The sequence below is a fragment of the Ochlerotatus camptorhynchus genome, unplaced genomic scaffold (assembly GCF_037179485.1).
Source record: "Ochlerotatus camptorhynchus isolate MF236.1 unplaced genomic scaffold, CSIRO-AGI_Acam_v1.1 ptg000266l, whole genome shotgun sequence".
NCBI classification, from domain to species: domain Eukaryota; kingdom Metazoa; phylum Arthropoda; class Insecta; order Diptera; family Culicidae; genus Ochlerotatus; species Ochlerotatus camptorhynchus.
In genome coordinates, this window is record NW_027040756.1 from 1,952,241 (window position 1) to 1,975,303 (window position 23,063).

Here is a 23,063-nt window from a genome sequence, read left to right on the forward strand (position 1 = left end):
ATTTCTGCTAAGTTTTTAAGCAATGTAAATTAAAATGTTTATGGTGGTTCTACCATTACTCTCACGGAAAAATAGTTTTATAACGATCGAAATAAAATTTTATCACGTTTAATTTGGCGTTAAAATAATTAATATCACTTCATTGCAGAGATATTTGTGTTTTAGTTTTATTTAACGTGACATTTCATTTTTTAGCTAGGGGAAGGAGGGGCATAGTGAACAGGTGAGGCATAGTGAGCATCCCGTACTTTGGCTCTGGATCTCCAACTGCATGAAACAAATCAACTGGTAGTAGGATCAATATCATTAAGATATTGATCCTACAGCCAACAAATTTGTTCTGAACGGCCGGAAGTCCAAGCTGGAGCACGCGCGATGCTCACTATGCCCCACCTGTTCACTATGCCTCTCTTACCCCTATATCTCCAAAACTATCCTACCGAGATTTTTTTGGACTGCATTTTTGGATTCAGCGCACGATTTTACATGGGAAATGACCATCAGCGTACAAAGTTCAAATATGCTGTAAACTAGTGTATTTAAACGAATATAGCTGTTTTGGACTCTTAGCCAAGCAACTACAAAAAATACTCTATTCAAGATAGCAACACGTTTTTTTTCATTGATTTGGATCGATTAACATTCATGTACGGATTTTGATTCATGGCTGTACGGATTTTGATTCATCCTCAACACAGTGTACGGATTTCGATTCAAAACTGTACGGATTTTGATTCAATCGTAAAACGCTGTACGGATTTTGATTCAAGATATGTGCAATTTAAATCCTTTTTTTCTAATAATTAAAGGTAATTTTAAGACCTGGTGTTTGCAAATATTGGAAAAATAAAGATAAATGTAAAGGGAAAAGATGTGATACAGAGCATAATGTGATAGCATTATTTAGTATTGACCGTTAATGATTCTCTCGTGCTTAGGTGTACGGATTTCGGTCCCGCACGGTAACAAACTGAAGTAAATCCGAGAGATTTTCTTAGAAAATCGTTAAGAACGCAACCGATTGACAGCAATGCCCGACACGTGTTGAGGTTTTTATTTTTCTTATTTTACTTGCATGACATTCTGCTTAATTGTTGACGTAAACATCAAGCTAATACATGAATGAACATGAATATGTATTCATGTATAATATTTACATTGTTATGATGCATATAAATAAACAAATTCAACAGGGTGTACGGATTTCGGTGCTGTACGGATTTCGGTCCCGCACGGTAGATCTTCAGAGAACTTCCTTAAATTTCCGGTAAGCTCGAAAAATTCTAGATATTTTTTTTATGCTTAAGGGAGTTGCGTAGATGTTCTGAGATATTTGCAGAACTATCGAGAAATTTGCAGATCTTCAAGAAAGTTTGTTGATCTTCAAAGATATTTTACCAGAGAACAGAAATAAAACTTCAGGGACGTCCGAAAGTCTTCAAAAAACTATGCAGAATTGAGATATTGACAGAAATTTTCAGAACTCAATGAATCATGTAGATCTATAGAGAACTTTTCCCACTGGCTTGTCGAAAGTTGGTATCGACAACCTGGCAAAGTTTTGAAATCCTTTTTCGTCGGTGTTCCTCCTGAGCAACCAATTTCTACTCCACAATGTTCACCTTCTCCTTCTCATTAGCAAATACGCCTGCCAAAGCTTGAGCAATTTTCCGATAATTCATGTTGGAAGCATTTTCTTTTGATTCTGGATACAATTTTGTTTATAAATCTAAATTGACAATTCTTTCAACATTTGCAAGCAGTGTGAACACCAGCAAACAGGGAGATTCGACAAAGTGTGTCGAAAGTAAAATCGAGCAGATTTTTCATTATGGCGGCGGTCAAAATCAGACCAAGAAAACAGATAGTCTAAACGGACCTTTACTATGTCATTTCAAGGAAGCTGACGTAGAGTGAATCGTTTGAATTTCCTTTGCACATGATCAACTGGTCCATTTAGACTATCTGAATTGTTGGTCTGATTCGAGCGGACTGCTCGATAATTTTATCGGATGCAATGGTCAGATGCGGTAAAAGGTGTTTGGTATTTATATATTTCTCACCAAAAATATTCTTGAACACCAGCGGGATTCTTGCAAAACCGATGCAGAATTAAATTTTTCAACTGTAGATCATGTTTTGGAGCATCTATGACCAATCAATTTATCAGGAAAAGTGTGCCGCTTCCTATGCCACACGGCAGAAATTTCTGCTCACAACACTCTGTTTGACGTTCTCCTATTCATCACCAGACGTTGAATCGATCGCTTAGTTTCTATTAAGGCTCTGAACCATTTGGTGGATTTTTTTAACTTTTGGTTAAAATTTGACAGATGGAAAGTTAGTGATTAACCCTGCTATCCGAGCGTGGTTATTTCTGACAGACAAGAAGTTAAATTTTGACAACCTTGGCTCGAAAACCGGTCGATCGACAGCACGGGGATTTTTTAACATAGAAAATAACTTTCGAAATGTCACTTTTAATCACAAGTTAAATTTAACTCGGCAAATGGTTCACAGCCTAAAAAGGCGTATTGGCTAGCAACGATTGGCAAATCAAAGTTGGCCATCGTGGAGAATAGATGAACTATGAAAATGATGATGGCTTCAAAATTTTACACGGTGAGGTATACGAGTTCAATCTTAAAATGCCTTTATTTTGCAAATGGAGCATTTTATTTAAATCTGTTACGTTAGTAGAAAACTTAAGGGCTACTCAAAAGATATATAATATAGAAAAAATAATTTCTTTTCATTTTTTTAGTAGTAAACATAGATTTCAGTTTTTCTACAACTGTAGCAACAACCAGATTTAAATAAAATGTTCCATTTTAAAAATAAAAGCATTTTAAGATTGCACTCGTATACCTCTCCGTGGAAAATTTTGAAACCATCATCACTTTCATAGTTCGTCCACAAACAAAGTGACAGACGGAGCGGCTCGAAAACTTTGGTGACTAACCTGCTATTTCAATTTTTCAGTGTACCACATGGCAACACCACTACTACTGGATTGTACCACATGGCAACACTACTACTGGATTGTACTAGCATTTTCACCAAATGTATTAGAATGTTTTGGTTCTATCTCTTTCACTCTACTCAGAACTGAAATGCATAAAAAAAATTACAAAATGATACACTCTTTGCACACTGTCAAAGAATCATTGTACACAAAATCAACTTTCAAATCGAGACAAAAAAAACTAACCCATCTGGTGGATGATGGCACAAGCTTCCAAGAAAATTCTATTACAGTGAACCACATTATTTTAATGGATTTCTTCGCCAGTTAGTCGTCTGTCACTTCGTTTTTGGTTCGTCTATTCTCCACGAGTGCCAACTTTGATTTGCCAATGGCGGGTGATTTAATTGGCAAATCCAAGTTTTGGCACTCGTGGAGAATAGAAGAACTATGAAAGTGATGATGGTTTCAAAATTTTCCAACGGGGAGGTATACGAGTGCAATCTTAAATTACATTTATTTTGCAAATGGAGCATTTTATTTAAATCTGGTTAATGCTACAGTGGTAGAAAAGCTGAAATCTATGTATGCACCTAAAAATCTGAAAAGAATTTTTTTTTTCTATATTATATGCCTATTGAGTAGTCTTCAAGTTTTCTACTAACGTAGCACTAACCTGATTTAAATAAAATGCTCAATTTGCAAAATAAAAGCATTTTAAGATTACACTCGTATACCTCACCGTGTAAAATTTTGAAACCATCATCACTCTCATAGTTCTTCTATTCTCCACGAGTGCCAACTTTGATTTGCCAATTGCGCAGTCGATAGGCCTTTTTAATAGAAACTAAACGATCGATTCAACCTCTGGTGGTGAATAGGAGAACGTCAAAAAGAGTGCTGTGAGCATAATTTTTTGCCTTGAGGCAAAGGAAGCGGAACACTTTTTTTTTATTTTTCCTGATAAATTGATTCATCTGAGATGCTGCAAAACTTAATCTACAGTTGAAAAATTTAATTCTGTAACGTTTTTGAAAAGATCCTGCTGGTGTTCAGGGATATTTTTGTTGAGAAAAATGGAAAATTAGAAAAGTGCCTTAGTGGTTATGATTTTTCACAGATCTGAACTGATTTGTACCTAAACTATTCACTATTCACAGAAATCCGGAAGATCATAACCACTAAGGCACTTTTCTAATTTTCCATTTTTCTCAACAAAAACATTCTTGGACACCAGCAGGATCTTTGCTAAAACGTTACAGAATTAAATTTTTCAACTGTAAATCAAGTTTTGGAGCATCTCTAATTAATCAATTTATCAGGAAAAGTAAAAAAGCGTTCCGTTTCCTGTCTCACGGTAGAAATTTCTGCTCACAACACTCTTTTGGACGTTTTCCTATTCATCACCAGAGGTTGAATCGATCGTTTAGCTTCTATTAAAAAGGCGTATGCTTCACGGTGAAAATTTCCACCCTCATCACTCTTTTGAGGGTTCCCCTATTCACCGCCAGAGGCTGAAACAATCGCTTGGTTTCTATTGGATTCGCCAATTGTCATCACTGTCATGGCCCATCATTGCCCCCTTTACGCCACCTCCCAATGACCTTCCGATCCTACTGTCAGCGGTATCTAGCGGTGACTAGCGGAACTTCGTGGTATGACTGCGTGCTGTCCAGTGGTTGGTCATCATTCTCGGACAGACATACACACCACTGATTACACATATAAGGTACGGTATTGCCAAGCCGGAAACAGCGCGCTCGGATCCCACTCCGGACTGTCTAGTCCTACAGGATGGACATTTTTCCGACTTTTCTAGGGAAAAAATATATCATTGTACTTGCCACACAATAACTGTTGAAGTACTTAAAAGTACACTAAATTAAACGCAGGGGTAAGCTCGCCAAGAGCGTCGAAGCCAGGAATAATGTGTTGAAGATTAACTAAATAGACGTCATAGGTCAACTCTAGATTGACTAGGACTGTTAGTACAAGTTTATTAGACATGTGAAACATGTCCAAAGGTATTATGGGACAGGTTCAGAGGACTTAAGGGGGATTTCCGGTTCAATTGACCTAAACTTTGGATTTTTTTCCAGGGAACTGGTAAGTTTTAGAGAACTGAGTTTTTTGTCAAATCTTTATTCATTCTTGCTCTACAACTGGGAATTTTTTCAAGTCCAAAAATCCAAAATGGCGTCAAATATGGCGGCTGCCCGGCGGGTACTTCCCAAAACTGCGAGCAGCCTAGAGGTCGCAAATCGTCACCTAGAAAGAAAATCGGCTCAGTTTCTTGAAGAGTATAGTTCAGAGAATGGAATGAACTAGAATCTTTGAAAAATCTCAAAATTTGACAAAATGGCGGGCATTAGAAAAAAAAGTCATTTACTTAGTTACCGCCATTTTGTCAAATTTTGAGATTTTTCAAAGATTCCAAATCCAAAGTTTAGGTCAATTGAACCGGAAATCCCCCTTAAGGAGCAAGTTCTGAGATGTTTATGGTGGTAAGCTCCAACCGGTATTATCCTCGGATTAAATCCCGATCAAGAATGTCCGGCTGCTTTGATGTCGGCATCAGAGTTAATTAACGCGACGGTATTAAAAGGTAATCTTAATTGGAGCTTACCGTTATTAGAGGCATTTACAGTAAAGCTTGGTCCAGTTAGAATCTGGACACAACATATATGTTATAGCTGCGCCCCTATCGGTCGGTTCTGGAATGTTCTGGCAGCAGTTTGTTTTGAAAGAGCTCCCCTTGCAGTGCTGAAATCTAGCCCTCCAGAAGAAATCTGCTTGCAATAATCCTTGACGTGACAATTGCAAACAGCTTTAATCCGGGAGTTAGAATGTGATAGTTCTACCATAAAAGTAACTATAAGGCCAGAAGGTCCCGAATAAACGTGCTCAACTTTTTGGCTCAGCTCTGGTACTCTCTTCGGTCCCAAGCTAATTGATGCACCCCTCGAAACATAGGGAAATCCACAAACCTCTCATTTTATCTGTCAAACTTGCATAGCGTATACCACGGGGTTGTTCGCTGATGATCGATGATCTAAGAAACCTTTCGTAAAAAAAAAACATTCCAGCCACAAATATCCATAAACTTCCCTGTTTATTATTCTTTGAATCATTTTCCATCTTCAAAATACTATCGATAGCATATTGTTTCACTTATCCTTTCACCCTCTATTCTACTACTAAATCTATTACTTATTTTTGCATTCACCACTGTCTCCCTATTTTCACTTGTTCAATTGGCAAATCAAAGTTGGCACTCGTGGAGAATAGAAGAACTATGAGAGTGATGATGGTTTCAAAATTTTACACGGTGAGGTATACGAGTGCAATCTTAAAATGCTTTTATTGTGCAAATGGAGCATTTTATTTAAATCTGGTTGATGCTATGTTAGTAGAAAACTTAAGGGCTATTCAATAGACAAATAATACAGAAAAATTAATTTCTTTTCTGATTTTTGGTGTACACATAGATTTGAGCTTTTCTACCACTGTAGCAGCAACGAGATTTAAATAAAATGTTCCATTTGCAAAATAAAAGCATTTTAAGATTGCATTCGTATACTTCCCCGTTGAAAATTTTGAAACCATCATCACTGTTATAGTTCTTCTATTCTCCACGAGTGCCAACTTTGATTTGCCAATAGAGAATCTCTCCTCAATTGGGTCAATTTGATAGCGCTCCAACACCCGGCCAGCTTCATGAGTCCTACTCAAAAACGCTGAGTTTATATAAGAATTGTAATGAAAATTTGCACTTTAGTTCAGAATTGAATTTCTAGGTAATGCTAGTTGGTACAGGAAATTAAAAGATTGGAATCTTTAATATGTCCAGGATTGCAGGTATTCTATCATGGTACTTTTGTTTAGGGTAAGTATCTACAAGGAATGCCCATTCGACATTGCAGTACGTCTTAAAATGCCATGTGGGGAAGTGTTATCGCCTTCGAACTATAGCCGTCATTCCTAGAATTATCAATGTCCATATTGTCATTGTTTGCATGTTATGCTCTTCAATGTTCTGTACAGCCTCTGCAAGTATGAATCGACAACGTAAAACAGCCTGGTGAACGATACACGATCCACGTTGGGAATTTGGGTGAACCTGCAAGAATTGTTCGACCTTGTTTCTGCCTAGACACCGTAGCCTGTAATCGTCGTTGCTGTTTTGCATCGTCCTTGTTCACATTTCAATTTCTACCATAAAACAAATCTAGCAAAATCTAACCTGCGTAGAAAAAATCGTGCCGAAGCACTTCCAAGAACCCCAAAAATATATACGATGGGCTCGAGAGCCCATTGGACGAAAAAAAAAAAAACAACCACAAGGTCTGATAGTTTAACCGTAAGAATTAGACACACTTTTTAGGCATGCCAAATGCTTTTAACGATAAGCGAAAAAAATGAGATGAAACACAAAAATCAAAAGCAATGTAACCTAATCTAAATGATAAACAATTTTTTGTTTTCCGTTGTTTGAAATCAACCAAATGAACCGTTATACGTAGCATGTAGAAGTACTTTTTTAGGCACCTGATCTGTTGTGTAGCTGTCGTTTAAACTAGGCTGTCAAATGACGGCTTGTTTTGTGCCATCAAAATCATGTCTTTCACGAATAAAATTCTTCCTCCACACACAAACACACTTGCAACCATGATAAAGAACCACAGTGTCACTTTAGTGATCGAGTGAAGCGTTAAGTGCCCCCTTGATGGTACTTCTGGATTAAATTAAGCACAGCTTCCGGTTTCATGGCACTCTCTTAGAGACGACAATGTGTAAACCCCTTTACCTGAAGTTTTAGCAACCAATTATTATAACCTAGCCTAAAATTAAAAAAAAATATATCCATAAAAATGCATTATGAGAAAGATTAAAAAACTTAACTAAAAACAACGACTAGAATAGTGAAACAGATAAAAAAAAATGTCACAACAGGCTGAGCTATATATTGCATCTTGAAGTATCCGGAGGCTTAATGCAAACAGAAATGAACTCGTGTGTATTGCGAATTAATTAAAAACAAAAAAACCGTTGCATTAAGCATTTCAAATAAAAACCAAAGCATATACATTAGGACTTTAGTAAAATTCATAACCTCAAATAAAGAAGATTGATTCAGAAAAGTAAGACCTGATATAAAAAAAACACACACATGCAAAGCAGAGTAGGCAAAAAAATGGAAATGGAAGCTCTTCATAGACATCAAAAACACTCACATATACACTTCTACAACACACATGGACAACTGAAGGAGACTCTGAAAACTTTGACACCTAGCGCAGCCTGGTGGTGTGATTGCCGCCGGATGGGACGCCATCTCGGTGCAAACATCACAACAGTCTGTGTTCCAGAGGGTCAATTATTGACTCCCTAGGTGCCACCACCACTAAAAGCGATAATATGCATACCGACGAGAATCACACCACTCAAAACAACTTCTAACGAACCACCACCACCAATCCCTGCAGCTTGTGTGAAAACAAACGCAAAACAGAAACACCGAAGGCAGTACGAAGCTTTTACGGTTTTATCGAAAAATGAAAATGTAGGCAGAAAAAAAAACAATGATCTTAATGACATAATACAATTATACACTATATATTAAAAAATGAAGTAAACAATAGAAAATAACAATGAAGCAAGAAAAGTTCTTTACACGCTAGCTTTAAGGTGAAACCATTTATCCGTGCGGCGAGGGGAGGAATAAGCCAAGTGTTGTTAGTAGTTATTATTGCATGATGAAAGCCTCCACGTTTTAATGATACCTATTATAGAAATAATAGTTCTACTTATTACTTGCTAATAGAGAAAAATCCAGAAAATAAAAAAGGAGCTAGTAAATCATAAAAAAAAAAAATCTTCTATGCTATGAAATTACACGATTGTACTCTTTTTTAATGACACTAATCTAAACGGTTTTCTCAACTAAATGTCAAGCTCCTAAAATATACAGCAAACAAATAACAAACAAACAAAAGAATTTACAGGTGAATAAATCCTACAAAAAAAAACCCACAATGTATAATCTAAATCTTTCTAACCAGAACGAATGATTGACTAATAAAACAAAAATCCACGGTATCCAGTGGTCCTTATCTGAATATTATATCCTCATCACCATCACCATCACCACCGTGAAACCCTGCATAGTTGGAACAGAATAATAATAAAAAAGTGATGGTAGCCACCTTGACTCAATCCGAAAGCCTGTCGATTTTGCATGGACACAGTATGGGAAAATGTGACCCTTGAATTTTGAAGTGGTGCAAAATCGTCAAAGTTTTAACCGAAAAGTCACCCTTGGGATGAAAGGGATCGGCCTCTTTTCGGAGTGGAATGGAAAAACTATCAAATTTGAATGTTCCATGACCCGCGAGAATTGGTCAAATTTGTCAGCTGTCCTCCGACCAATTAGATCAGTGTCAACCCTAAACTAGTCAGCTACATTTTAATAACTCGATTAGTTGGAGGATTGCCAAGAAAAAGCAGCAAATGGTCTCCCAACAAATATTATAAGCCGAATAAGAACTAATTAAGGCAAAAATATGTTTCTTCAGCTAAAAACTAGCTTACCCAACCTGTAATCAGCACAAATTCTTTGTTGGCCTGCACTTATACTTTTTGGCCTATACTTTTTCTTTACGTCGATCCACGCCACCGCCGCTGACACTGAAAATTCGACTCGGCGTGGCACCGGCAACGTCCGCCAAAAATTACCCTTATGCGTCGGCGCACACGTCTTACTTGTTACCGTTTGTAACATCTGTTGTTGTATTTATGCCGTAAATGGCAAAGTTGTTACGAAAGGCTTGCTCCGAATGTTCTGCATAAGTGAGTCAAAAACTTATCGAATTTTGCATGACTCCGTTTAAATTCAAATTATAATTGCTATTGGCAAATCAAAGTAGGCACTCGTGGAGAATAGACGAACTATGAAAGTGATGATGGCTTAAAAATTTTCCACGGAGAGGTATACGAGTGCAATTTTAAAATGCTTTTATTTTGCAAATGGAGCATTTTATTTAAATCTGGTTAGTGCTACGTTAGTAGAAAACTGGAGGACTACTCAATAGACATATAATATAAAAATAATAATTTCTTTTCAGATTTTTAGGTGTATACATAGATTTCAGCTTTTCTACAACTGTAGCAGCAACCAGATTTAAATAAAATGCTCCATTTGCAAAATAAAAGCATTTTAACATTGCACTCGTATACCTCTCCGTACAAAATTTTGAAACCATCATCACTTTCATAGTTCTTCTATTCTCCACGAGTGCTAACTTTGATTTGCCAATAAAGATACCCCTAGTTTTAGTACACTATACAATACCACAGTATACTACCATAGAGGTAACTCTAAGACCACTGGGTCCCGAAGAAAATCATTATTATTTTTGGCTCACTCAGTACCAGAACAACGGTCCCAAGCAGTCCCAAGCTATTTCACTCACCCCTGCATGTTCTGCATGAATCCACACACCCCTGATGTTATCTGTCAAACTTTCATAGCGAATCAAAACAAACATAGTGTAGTAATAGAATTTCAACTAGAATAGGGTACGTTAATCGTTTGCTTGGGACCAATAGGCTACTAAAGTGGTGAGCCAATTTAAAATCGTTAGTTTCGTATTGATTGTTGATACTACCAACTGCTGGAATAGGTGATGGGCCAACACTTTGAGCTCAGTAGAAAATAGGAGAATTAACTTCTCGACGCAACATCTCATTTATACAAACTAGCTAGCGCAGCCCTGTAAAATTGGTTTGTTTATTATATTCAACCACGAAATCAGCTGTCAAAGTGTTCGACTTGACAGCGGTTTGCTTTTTATTTTCAACCAGTAAAATGCATGTATTAGTGAAACTTCTCACTAATACTAACGGTGGTAGACAACTCTATGGGTACGAGAAGTACAGAGAAAGGGAACGGTGAGTAGCACGGAAACTTCTTCCGCCACTTGCCAAGTTAACTTAAACGAGAGCAGTTGGATAAGCTGAAAACCGTTAAAAGTAAAGTGAAGTAAAATAAGACTGTCGTAGTAGCAGGACTGGAGAGAGTGAGAGTCAGGTATGGAACAGGGATTGAAGTGGCTGTCGTGACCGGACCGAGGTTTCCAGCCTCGGCCACGGCAACACGAATAAGCGATGCAGCTCCCACGGGTGCGGCTGCTTCTATTGCTGCTGCTGCTGCTGTTTCTGCTGCTGCAGTTTCTGTTGCTGCTGTTTCTGCTGCTGCTGGTGGTCCGTCACTTCCAAAATTCGTTACAAGAATGACTTCAACGACCTTAGGTACTTCATATTTATACCTGCTAACCTATCAAAATTCTCTAACCAATGAGATTCTGTGTACATACCGAGGGGGGTGACACATCTAAATCCCAATTCTAGATGCTCAAAAAATCGCACAATAGCGAATCAATCTTCGAAAAATCTTCTTGCATTTCTTGCATCTACATGCATCGTGCATCATCTTTTTGCAAGAAATCTTCAGAATCGTCATCAATCTTCTTTCTATCTACTCAGTGTGCGAGCAGCTAGCCACAGCACAACACAATTTTTCCTGCAGCGTAGATAGAGTCGTTCCCCTCGGTACATACGAACAATCACGCTTCACGCTCACTTGATTCTACTCATTATTTATTCAACACTAACTCTATCTACTACATTCTTTCCCTCTTCTACTCTCCTTAATTGAGGAAGGGGGGCATTATATCCACCCATTTGGGGGAATTTTATCTACCTTCTCGGGGGACTTTCATCTACCATCTCAGAGATATTTCATTCATCAGGTCATAACAATTCTAACTATTTAAAAATCTCCTCAGTCCATCCACCAAGTCATGGCAATTATAACTATTTCTAAATTTCTTCAGTCCACCCATCATGTAATGGAAATTCTTATCTACCATCCGTCCCAGAATTACCAGGTCATGGTAATTCTATCTACCATCCATCAGGTCATGGTAATTCTATCTACCATCCATCAGGTCATGGTAATTCTTTCTACCATCCATCAGGTCATGGTAATTCTATCTACCATCTATCAGGTCATGGTAATTCTATCTACCATCCATCAGGTCATGGTAATTCTATCTACCATCCATCAGGTCAAGGTAATTTTATCTACCATCCATCAGTTCATGGTAATTCAATCTACCATCCATCAGGTCATGGTAATTCTATCTACCATCCATCAGGTCATGGTAATTCTATCTACCATCCATCAGGTCATGGTAATTCTATCTACCATCCATCAGGTCATGGTAATTCTTTCTACCATCCATCAGGTCATGGTAATTCTATCTACCATCCATCAGGTCATGGTAATTCTATCTACCATCCATCAGGTCATGGTAATTCTTTCTACCATCCATCAGGTCATGGTAATTCTATCTACCATCTATCAGGTCATGGTAATTCTATCTACCATCCATCAGGTCATGCTAATTCTTTCTACCATCCATCAGGTCATGGTTACTCTATCTACCATCCATCAGGTCATGGTAATTCTATCTACCATCCTTCAGGTCATGGTAATTCTTTCTACCATCCATCAGGTCATGGTAATTCTTTCTACCATCCATCAGGTCATGGTTACTCTATCTACCATCCATCAGGTCATGGTAATTCTATCTACCATCCTTCAGGTCATGGTAATTCTATCTACCATCCATCAGGTCATGGTAATTCTTTCTACCATCCATCAGGTCATGGTAATTCTATCTACCATCTATCAGGTCATGGTAATTCTATCTACCATCCATCAGGTCATGCTAATTCTTTCTACCATCCATCAGGTCATGGTTACTCTATCTACCATCCATCAGGTCATGGTAATTCTATCTACCATCCATCAGGTCAAGGTAATTTTATCTACCATCCATCAGTTCATGGTAATTCAATCTACCATCCATCAGGTCATGGTTATTCTATCTACCATCCATCAGGTCATGGTAATTCTATCTTCCATCCATCAGGTCAAGGTAATTTTATCTACCATCCATCAGTTCATGGTAATTCAATCTACCATCCATCAGGTCATGGTAATTCTATCTACCATCCATCAGGTCATGGTAATTCTATCTACCATCCATCAGGTCAAGGTAATTCTTTATACCATCCATCAGGTCATGGTAATTCTTTCTACCATCCATCAGGTCATGGTTATTCTATCTACCATCCATCAGGTCATGGTAATTCTATCTACCATCCATCAGGTCATGGTAATTCTTTCTACCATCGATCAGGTCAAGGTAATTTTATCTACCATCCATGAGTTCATGGTAATTCTTTCTACCATCCATCAGGTCATGGTAATTCTATCTACCATCTATCAGGTCATGGTAATTCTATCTACCATCCATCAGGTCATGCTAATTCTTTCTACCATCCATCAGGTCATGGTTACTCTATCTACCATCCATCAGGTCATGGTAATTCTATCTACCATCCTTCAGGTCATGGTAATTCTTTCTACCATCCATCAGGTCATGGTAATTCTTTCTACCATCCATCAGGTCATGGTTACTCTATCTACCATCCATCAGGTCATGGTAATTCTATCTACCATCCTTCAGGTCATGGTAATTCTATCTACCATCCATCAGGTCATGGTAATTCTTTCTACCATCCATCAGGTCATGGTAATTCTATCTACCATCTATCAGGTCATGGTAATTCTATCTACCATCCATCAGGTCATGCTAATTCTTTCTACCATCCATCAGGTCATGGTTACTCTATCTACCATCCATCAGGTCATGGTAATTCTATCTACCATCCTTCAGGTCATGGTAATTCTTTCTACCATCCATCAGGTCATGGTAATTCTTTCTACCATCCATCAGGTCATGGTTACTCTATCTACCATCCATCAGGTCATGGTAATTCTATCTACCATCCTTCAGGTCATGGTAATTCTATCTACCATCCATCAGGTCAAGGTAATTTTATCTACCATCCATCAGTTCATGGTAATTCAATCTACCATCCATGAGGTCATGGTAATTCTATCTACCATCCATCAGGTCATGGTAATTCTATCTACCATCCATCAGGTCAAGGTAATTCTACCTACCATCCATCAGGTCATGGTAATTCTATCTACCATCCATCAGGTCATGGTAATTCTTTCTACCATCCATCAGGTCGTGGCAGGATTGAGAATGAGTTTCTCGAACAATTTGCTCAACGCTGAAAGGAGGCTGATTGGTCTGTAGCTTGAAGGCAATGTTAGATCCTTACCGGGTTTGCGGGTTAGTATTATTTTTGCTACCTTCCAGATGCTTGGAAAGTAGTGAAGCTCCAAACAACTGTTGAAGATTGCCAAAAGAGACTGCACTTGCATGCTGAGTCTCTTCAAGTTTATTTATGTTGAATATGCCGTCAAACCCGGAGGCCTTCATATTCTTGGTGCATTGCAGCGCTGAGCAAATTTAATCTTATCGGCCGGAAGCAAGACCCAAGGGGAGGCATCTAGGTTTTGAAAGCATTGCGCACCCTGAACAGCGACATGCTCGCCGATCCCATTTGCTTTCTCCTGTGGGGTAATTAAGAGCCGATCGTCATCATATTCGTCTCTGAGAGGTGGTGGAACGGATTTGGGATGAGTTTTCAGGACCTTGGCTACCTTTAGAATGGTCTGGAGCGGTCGTCCAGATTCTGGACCGTGTTGTCATTTCTTGTGTGCTTTCATTTCGGAGTGAGTCCATTCTGGAAGCAATCTGCCTGTTTCTGTACACCATTCGTCCAAACTGTATCTAGTTGACATGGTGGTAGCCTTTTCACATGCAGCTTCTAGCAGGAACCACGTTGACACCGACTTCAGCCACCACCGCACTATGGGGAAAGTGGTGGCCAAAAATCGAAAAATTGACTTGCTTTGAATGACGTATCTTGTAAACCATTTGATAGCCAGATAGTTCAAACCTAGATGCCCAAAATTTCAGCCCTCTGTGATGAAAACTCATTGCGCCACAGACATCAAACTTAGGAAAATTTTGAAAATTGTAGAAAAAATGCATTTGAAACAAATGCAATTTTCTCAGCGAATAACGGTCTAAACATTGAATTTAATACACCGTTGGAAAGCTAATTGTCTAAACTTTAAAATGGGCATGTTGATAAGGTTACACGGTTAATTGAAATTGGTTAAAAATGGGCAATTATCGAAAAAAAAATGTTTTTTTGCCTAAGTTGGACTATATCTAACGAGCAGGGCCGAGCAGTCTCAAGAGACCACCACTACGTTTTAGTTTAGGGTCCATACTATCTGTGGAACAAGGATCCAGCTGCGTATAGCTGCGTATGAGTGTCATTTTGGCACAAAGTCGTAAAAATGATTTTTTAAATGTTTTTTTTTTGTTATTTACATATATCGATTATACGAGCATTAACCAAAAAAATCGTACAAATTAAACACTGGTTGAAAAGTGGAACTGTTAAATGTCAAATTTGGTCTTAAAAATGTTACACACTTAATTATTATTGTTGTTAAAAATGGGTAAAAACAGACCGAAAATTATCATTACATATAGAAACCGTATCTACCCAACTGGACTAAAAATTCTTACGGGGAAAGTAAAGTAAACGCTTTTATTCATACGACCTAATGTTTTCAAGATAACCTTTTGATATTTTCAATACATAATAACCAACGGAAAAAGAAAGACCACTACCTGTTCGAGTGCCATTTTACAATTTCTACCCACTAAACTTAGGTAAAACTATTATTGATGTTACCTACTTGCATTTAAAAGACGAGGACAATATTTTCAAATCATGAGTTTGTTTTCGGCTTTAACGCTAACAACGTGTGTGTGCTAACAACAATATTGTGCAGTAGTTTAATCGAAAATCTGAAAACAATTGTTTGTGATAATATGGATCATAGGAGCATCGTGTTACTTTTTGATCCAAAAGAATCTCAAGTAGTCAATGCAACAAAAGGACACGATACGATTCGAACGAAGATGCTCTGCATTACGGCATATCTCCACTGCACGCTTGGATGCGATTTTTTGAGTGTTTATTACATATTTCCTATAGGATGGAAATTAAAACGTGGAAGATCACGAAGGATTTAAAGGCCAAATATCTTGAACGGAAAAAACTCGTTACTCAAAAAATGTACGAAGCGTTCGGAGTACAAGTTGATCAACCCAGGGCAGGCGGAGCTGGGACCAGTACAACAGGAAATGTGTGTCGAAAAGCATTTTCAACTCCTGAATTACTTTCCAAAGTTTTGGATATCGACGAAGAGCTTATTATTAGATTTCGTAATATTTTAATAGTAATCAATTGCCAAGACCCGATCAATCCTAAAAAAATGGATGACTATTGTAAGGAAACATATCGGCGGTATCTTAATTTGTATGATTGGTATAAAGTTCAAATAAAGTTCCGACAGAACATTCAAGTTTCATGAAGTTCAAATAAAGTTCCGACAGAACTTTCAAGTTCCATAAAGTGCAAATAAAGTTCCGACAGAACTTTCAAATTCCATAAAGTTCAAATAAAGTTCCGACAGAACTTTCAAGTTCCATAAAGTTCAAATAAAGTTCCGACAGAACTTTCAAGCCACATGAAGCAATCCGCACAAATCTTTTTTTGTAACAAAATTTAATGTACGTAAATATGAAATAATCAGTGGCCCTAATAAATCATAATTCTTATATTTATGCAACATTCCATCAAAAAATAAATAAAAATTAATTTCCTGGATTCGAACCCGTGTATTCGGCATGTGATCTACGATTGCTAACCACTGCGCCATAAGTGTGATGGAATACCATGTGGGCAAACACCAATTTAAATTCATCAAGGAGTTGTGTTTCGTACTCAAGTCAGTCAGCAGGCTCAGAAAACTCCAACAATAGGCTGTCCCGCTCACTTTAATATATTTCAGATGACGTAGTGGTTCGTGCTGAGACTCTCACGCAGAAGGACTGGGTTCAATTCTTCAAACAGCTCCATTACTAATAAATCTATACACATTAATACCTGCCTTTAGAAATAACTTTCATAAAAGTGCGAACTAAATTATAGAATTGGTGTAGAGGACAAAACCTTTTTTAATTTATTTTCTAAAAGTTCCGTTCAAGCTCCGCCAGAGGCTGCTTAGAATGCTCTTCAATTATGGTACCGGAACTTTCAAGTTCTTATAACGACTTAAAAATGAGGCTGCTTAGAATTCTATAGACCACCTTCAACCAAGGTGCTTAAGCCATAAATAGCCTTTTATCAGAACTTTTGGTTACTTGGTCAGCGCCGTCTCCCGCCATGTGCTATGACCGTGAAGGTAATCTACTGACAGATAAAACGATGGTGGCTGCCAGGTGGAAGGAGTACTTCGAGACGTTGCTGAACGGAGAGAACGAGAGAGCATCTACAAACAGAACACACATCGACGACGATGGTCAAGCTGTGGAACCATCAACGCTAGAAGAGGTGAAAAAGGCGATACGAGAGCTGAAAAACAGTAAGACTGCGGGGAAGGACGAGCTCCCGGCCGAACTTCTCAAACACGGAAGTGAGCAGCTGCACCAGATGATCCACCGTATACTGCTCAAGATATGCGAGGAGGAAGAATTGCCCGCTAGTTGGTTGGATGGTCTCGTTTGTCTCCTCTACAAAAAGGGACACAGACTGGAGTGCGCCAATTACAGAGGAATCACGCTTCTGAATTCGGCGTACAAAATATTATCACGTGTTCCCTCGTCGGCAAATACCAGGCTGGTTTTCGTGAGGGTCGATCAACGACGGATCAAATGTTTACCCTGCGTCAAACCCTTGAGAAGTTACGGGAATACAACTTGCAGACTCATCATCTGTTCATAGATTTCAAGGCAGCGTACGATTCAGTAAAGAGAAACGAGCTATGGCATATAATGCAAGAAAACGGTGTTCCGACGAAACTAATTAGGCTGATTCGTGCAACGCTGGATGGTTCGAAATCATGTGTACGGGTTGCAGACGAGATTTCGGCCTCGTTCGTGACCATAGATGGGTTGAAGCAGGGAGATGCTCTTTCGAACTTGCTATTCAACATCGCCCTCGAAGGAGCGATTAGGAGAGCTGGCGTGCAGAGGAACGGTACCATCATCACAAGGTTGCACATGCTCCTTGGTTTTGCGGACGACATCGACATCATCGGAATCGACCGTAGAGCAGTGGAAGAGGCGTTCGCGCCTTTTAAGAGAGAGACAGCGAGGATTGGTCTCACGATAAATTCTACCAAAACGAAGTACATGGTCGCCGGTAGAAAGCATGGGAGCAATAGTGGTGTTGGTAGTGGAGTGGTGCTAGATGGCGAAAAATTTGAAGTTGTGGACGAATTTGTTTATCTTGGTACTTTAGTGACGTGCGATAATGATTTTACCCGCGAGGTGAAAAGGCGTATTGCAACCGCGAACAGGGCTTCTACGGGTTGCGTAGCCAGCTGAAGTCCCGCAGCTTGCGTACGAAAACGAAATTCGCGCTGTACAAGACGTTGATTTTGTCGGTAGCCCTTTATGGCCACGAATCGTGGGCATTGAAAGAGGCCGATCGGAGAGCTTTCGGTGTCTTCGAGCGTCAAGTACTGCGAACAATACTCGGCGGTAAACAGGAAAATGGCACCTGGCGGCGTCGCATGAATCACGAGTTGTACCAAGTATATAACGGCATGAATATTGTGGTGAAGCTTATAAAACACGGCAGGCTTCAGTGGGCTGGGCATGTAGCACGAATGCCGGAAGAGCGTCAAGCGAAGTCAATATTCAGCAGGGAACCCGGAAGAGGACGTTGGCTTCGGGGTAGGCCACGTACGCGTTGGTTTTGTGCAGTTGAGGAGGACATTGGGTCCTTGAACGTCCAAGGCGACTGGAAGCGATTGGCTCAGGACCGAGACCAATGGAGGCGGTTACTTCGTTCGGCGCAGATTTTAATTCAACGAGTCGTCGCCCATCAGATACTCAGGTACTCATCAAACGGAAAACTAATCCTCCTTTCAATTAAATCAATTTGATTACTGATTCTGCATTCATAATATTTAACTAATTACGGGCCTGGCGTAAATGGTTAGCATCCATGCTTCTTACGTTGAAAGACATGAGTTCAAATGTCACCCCGCACTAGTCACGAATGACCTAAAATTTGTTAAACAAATCAAATAAACAATAATCGTTAGCTCAACGAAAGATGAACTTAAATTAAATTTTAAACAAAACGTTAAAAGCAGAACTTCATATTAAGTTGCTTTCATTTAAAAAATCTTGACTGCATATTAAAAGCAAAATATGATATCAGACTTATGTAAAGACTATTGAAAACAAAATGAGTTTTTATTATGATAGGAACTGCAAACTTTACAACCGATTTGCCCACATTGGTCATATCCGGACATGTTCTATGTTCTAGGTACCTTCGCGCAAGCCAAAACCTAACTAAATCAAACTTTTTCATATTACACATCAAACCACATGGGAATTTAAAATACAAGAGTAGTTGCATAGCATTGTTGCAGAAGAAATTGACCATTAATCGAAAAACCTTAATTTATCCATCTATGGTGAGATTTGACCCTTCTTCCTTATTTAAATTCCGACAAAATTGCTTGGGAAGAAAAGTAAAATAATTGAATGATATGTGGGTCTGCGTCCGAATTTTCATGCTGATAGCAGATTTTGGGAGCACTCGAAACATACCAGGTGCAAATGATTGTGTTTATTGTAATTTTGATGTGATTTTAATTTATTTCCGATTCAGATTACTTTCTCGGTTCAACTCGGAGCTTGTGTGGCTAATCTACACTTGCAGACCAATACGCCGTTTGTTTTTTTTTTTCTAACGGGAATACTGTTGGTAGAGTGCAGATGGAAGACGAAACATGTAGGTGAGTAAACTGCAAATTGCTCCCATTGCCCACACCCCAAAAATCGGTAGACTACGGTGGAGACAGGTTGTTAGAGTGGCGAACTACACCCCGGTGAAAATGATTCACGAAAACGACCCATCCACAGACAGCGTGGGTAGCGACATGCAATACATGGACCGAAGGAAACGGAGAAGACTATGTATTAAATTCGTTTCAAAACCGTTCTGATTAATTGACAGGATGGATAAAGAAGTAATAAAACTGACGCACCGGATTATGTCCCCTGATGATATTGTAAGTGTGGACGGTCGATCTAATCCTAGCAATAGAACGTCGCCAGCAGGCTTGGATTACAGAAGCCTTTCTACCTAGGTATGCACTTCTTCAAACGGCCACGCATCTTCCTTAAGGCTTTTCTTTCGACACACAAACGCCAATTCTAACGATCTAGCAGTTGTTAATTTTTTATTCTACCTCCAAACATCGCTACCTTCCTCATTTAATCTTCCGCGTTTTCCTACGACTCTTTTTCCCCGGCGAATCATCGTCGTCATCGTCACCGTTAACACCGATTCCGCCTCTCGTCTTCGACTGTTGATCCCACTCGGCTTTCAGTTCCTGCAGCATCGCCGGAGTGAGTAATCCTTGTGCCAGCAATCGCTCGGTAAGCTTCCCTCGCGGTGAATTCTCCCGGTAGTACTTGCTCCGCTTCTGGCGCATCACGAACGAATCCTCGTCCGGAGTGTTGGTCGATACGGCCGTCTCCGAGTTCTTCAGTAGCTTCGTTATTTGGAACACACCCTGCTGGATGATGTCGTCCAGCTCCTTTTGGATATCGCGAACGAGTTTCTCGTCGGGGAACAAATCCGGGAAGCGATAGCTTAGCCAAAGGTACAGATCCAACACGTCGAATACGGCTTCCAGGTGGACTAGATCGATGATGGTTCGTGGCAGCTGGAATGGCCAACCGCATTGGTTGCAAAGCCAATCGAAGGTTACCGGTTCGTTTTTACTGTACCGTCTGGCGTACTTGAGGAACATAGAACACACGAACGGCATTTGACGGTTTATCGGAGCACAGCAAAATATGTACCGAGCGCGAAGCGGAAGCGGAACATGTTGGATAGTTTCAGCGAGGAACTTAAAGTCTTCCGTGTTGCACATAAAGTACAGGGAATCGTCAACGGTACTAAGGGAAACGAAAATCTCCATCAAGTTGCTGAGGGTGGCATTCGGGAGGTGATAAGCGTATAATTCGATCATATCCGCCGTTGGATGAAGACCAGCTTGGGTTAGCGGTTCCGGCGTTTGTCCGAGAATGTTTCTCAATGTGGGAAGATCTTCCGGTTTGTAAGATGTCACGTAGCCTTCGTCCCATTGCATACCATACCGACCAGCTCTACCGGCTATCTGCAAAGCTTGAGACACGGAAATAGTGTCCATTTCCTTCTCTCCCTTTTGATTTACGCTGGGCTTAATTATCGAGTAGAAAATAACTCTCCGTATGCTCAAATTCAAACCCATCCCGATGGCATCGGTAGCCACCAGCACTTTGCAACTATTGTCGGGATCGTTGAATTTCGCCGCTTGGGCCAACTTCGTTCCCGGCGGCAAGCCTCCATATATAACGGCGACTTCTCTACCTCGTGCTTCAATTTCTCTCGAAACCGCGTAAATATCGTTTTTGCTGAAACACACGATACAATCTCCCGGCCGAACATTATCCAATGTCTGAAGAGCTTGATCTTCTATATGCAAAGCCGTCAATCGTTTGTATTTTCGAACTTCCAGCGACTCATTAGTAGTTTCGCAAATCTTCTCAAGAAGATCCAACGTTCCTGGTTCACCGCACACGTGGATTTCCTCTGCCATAAGCCCCAGTAGAGCTCGAGTCCATGCCCATCCTCGACCGACATCCTTCAGCATTTGTATCTCGTCAATAACGGCGACTTCATCTACAACAACAAAGCCAAAAATAAAACTCATCCCCATCATCCATCTCCATAAATAGCATCCTTACAAGGCGTCGTAATTGACGTCATCTCCACCGTACAAGCGACGTGCTTCGAAGAATTCCCATTTGGGTCAGCAAACTTCCTCTCCTCTCCCGTTACTAAATCGCAGGCCGTTTCTCGTTGATTACTCTTGTTGAAAACTTCGCTGGCCAGCAGCTTCAACGGTCCACAATAAACCCCCGATTTGGCCGTCAAAAAACGTTCCATGGCGTGATACGTCTTGCCGGAATTGGTCGGCCCCGAATGGAATATAATCTTCCTGTTGATTCCCCTCGCACTTGGATACCAATTAGCAGGCTGTCTCAAATCCGAAATCTTCTTCAAATCGTCCATACATTCCAGGTGCGGGAAAATCTGCTTCACGTGCCGCAGAAAGTACGGAAAAATATCATCCACATGCCCGGCGCCTTGCAAAATATCGCTCAACACCACATGCAAATCCGCCGGCAGGGCATCCGTTTCCATGCAGTACCTCCTGAAGCTCGTGAAGGCTTGCTGCTGCAAGTGGGAATCGATCCCGTTCTCCAAGCACAAAAACTTTATCTCCTTCCGATTGCTGAACTTGAGAATCACTTTCAGCATCTCCGCTTTGTCCAGCGTGCCACCGGTGAGCTCTGCTCCTACGTTTATGTCATCCGGACTTGGCCGGATCGGAACCGGAGTGAACAAACGACCACTGTCATCTTTCTTACCGCGGGATGCTATCCAGATCGGAACGATAGTGCGGCCTTCAAGAAACCGGGGCGATCTCAGGAGCGCAATGCTTCGAATCGACAGGCGTTGGCTGAATTTTATCATTTTGTTTACAATCAAAGTCAGCACAACTTCATCACGGATGATCCACTATGTTAACAATGGTATATTTCACTGTATTGAACTACTTTTGATAGATTGCGACGGATTAAAAATCGCGAAATTCGATTCGATTCAGTTGCATGATTTGCTTGGTGCTCTCGTTTGTTTTGATTACGTTTGAGCTTTGAGCCGCACGTGCTCTGACCTTCGAAAATGTCATAAATATTGCCCTTCAGAAACATTGCACTCGAACGAATCGTATTGGGCGATCTGGAACGAGAGCCTGACACCGATAAAAATAGTATGGTATCACGTGCCATTGAAATGTGTTTAATTATACCATGACAGCTCATAGTAACATCAACCGATGTTTCTTTCAATTCTTTAATGTTTGTACCTTAATTAATTTGCT

At 39.9% G+C, this 23,063-nt stretch overlaps 1 protein-coding gene across 1 annotated transcript; it reads right to left on the reverse strand.

The window, feature by feature from the left end:
- Positions 1–20,303: 20,303 nt before the first annotated feature.
- Suv3 (Suv3 helicase) lies at positions 20,304–22,809 on the reverse strand. Its single transcript, XM_065227153.1, has 2 exons — positions 21,862–22,809; positions 20,304–21,796 (listed from the first exon to the last, which is right to left on the reverse strand). The coding sequence occupies exons 1-2, from the start codon at positions 22,652–22,654 to the stop codon at positions 20,337–20,339; spliced, it is 2,253 nt and encodes a 750-aa protein (XP_065083225.1). The 5' UTR covers positions 22,655–22,809; the 3' UTR covers positions 20,304–20,336.
- Positions 22,810–23,063: the final 254 nt, after the last annotated feature.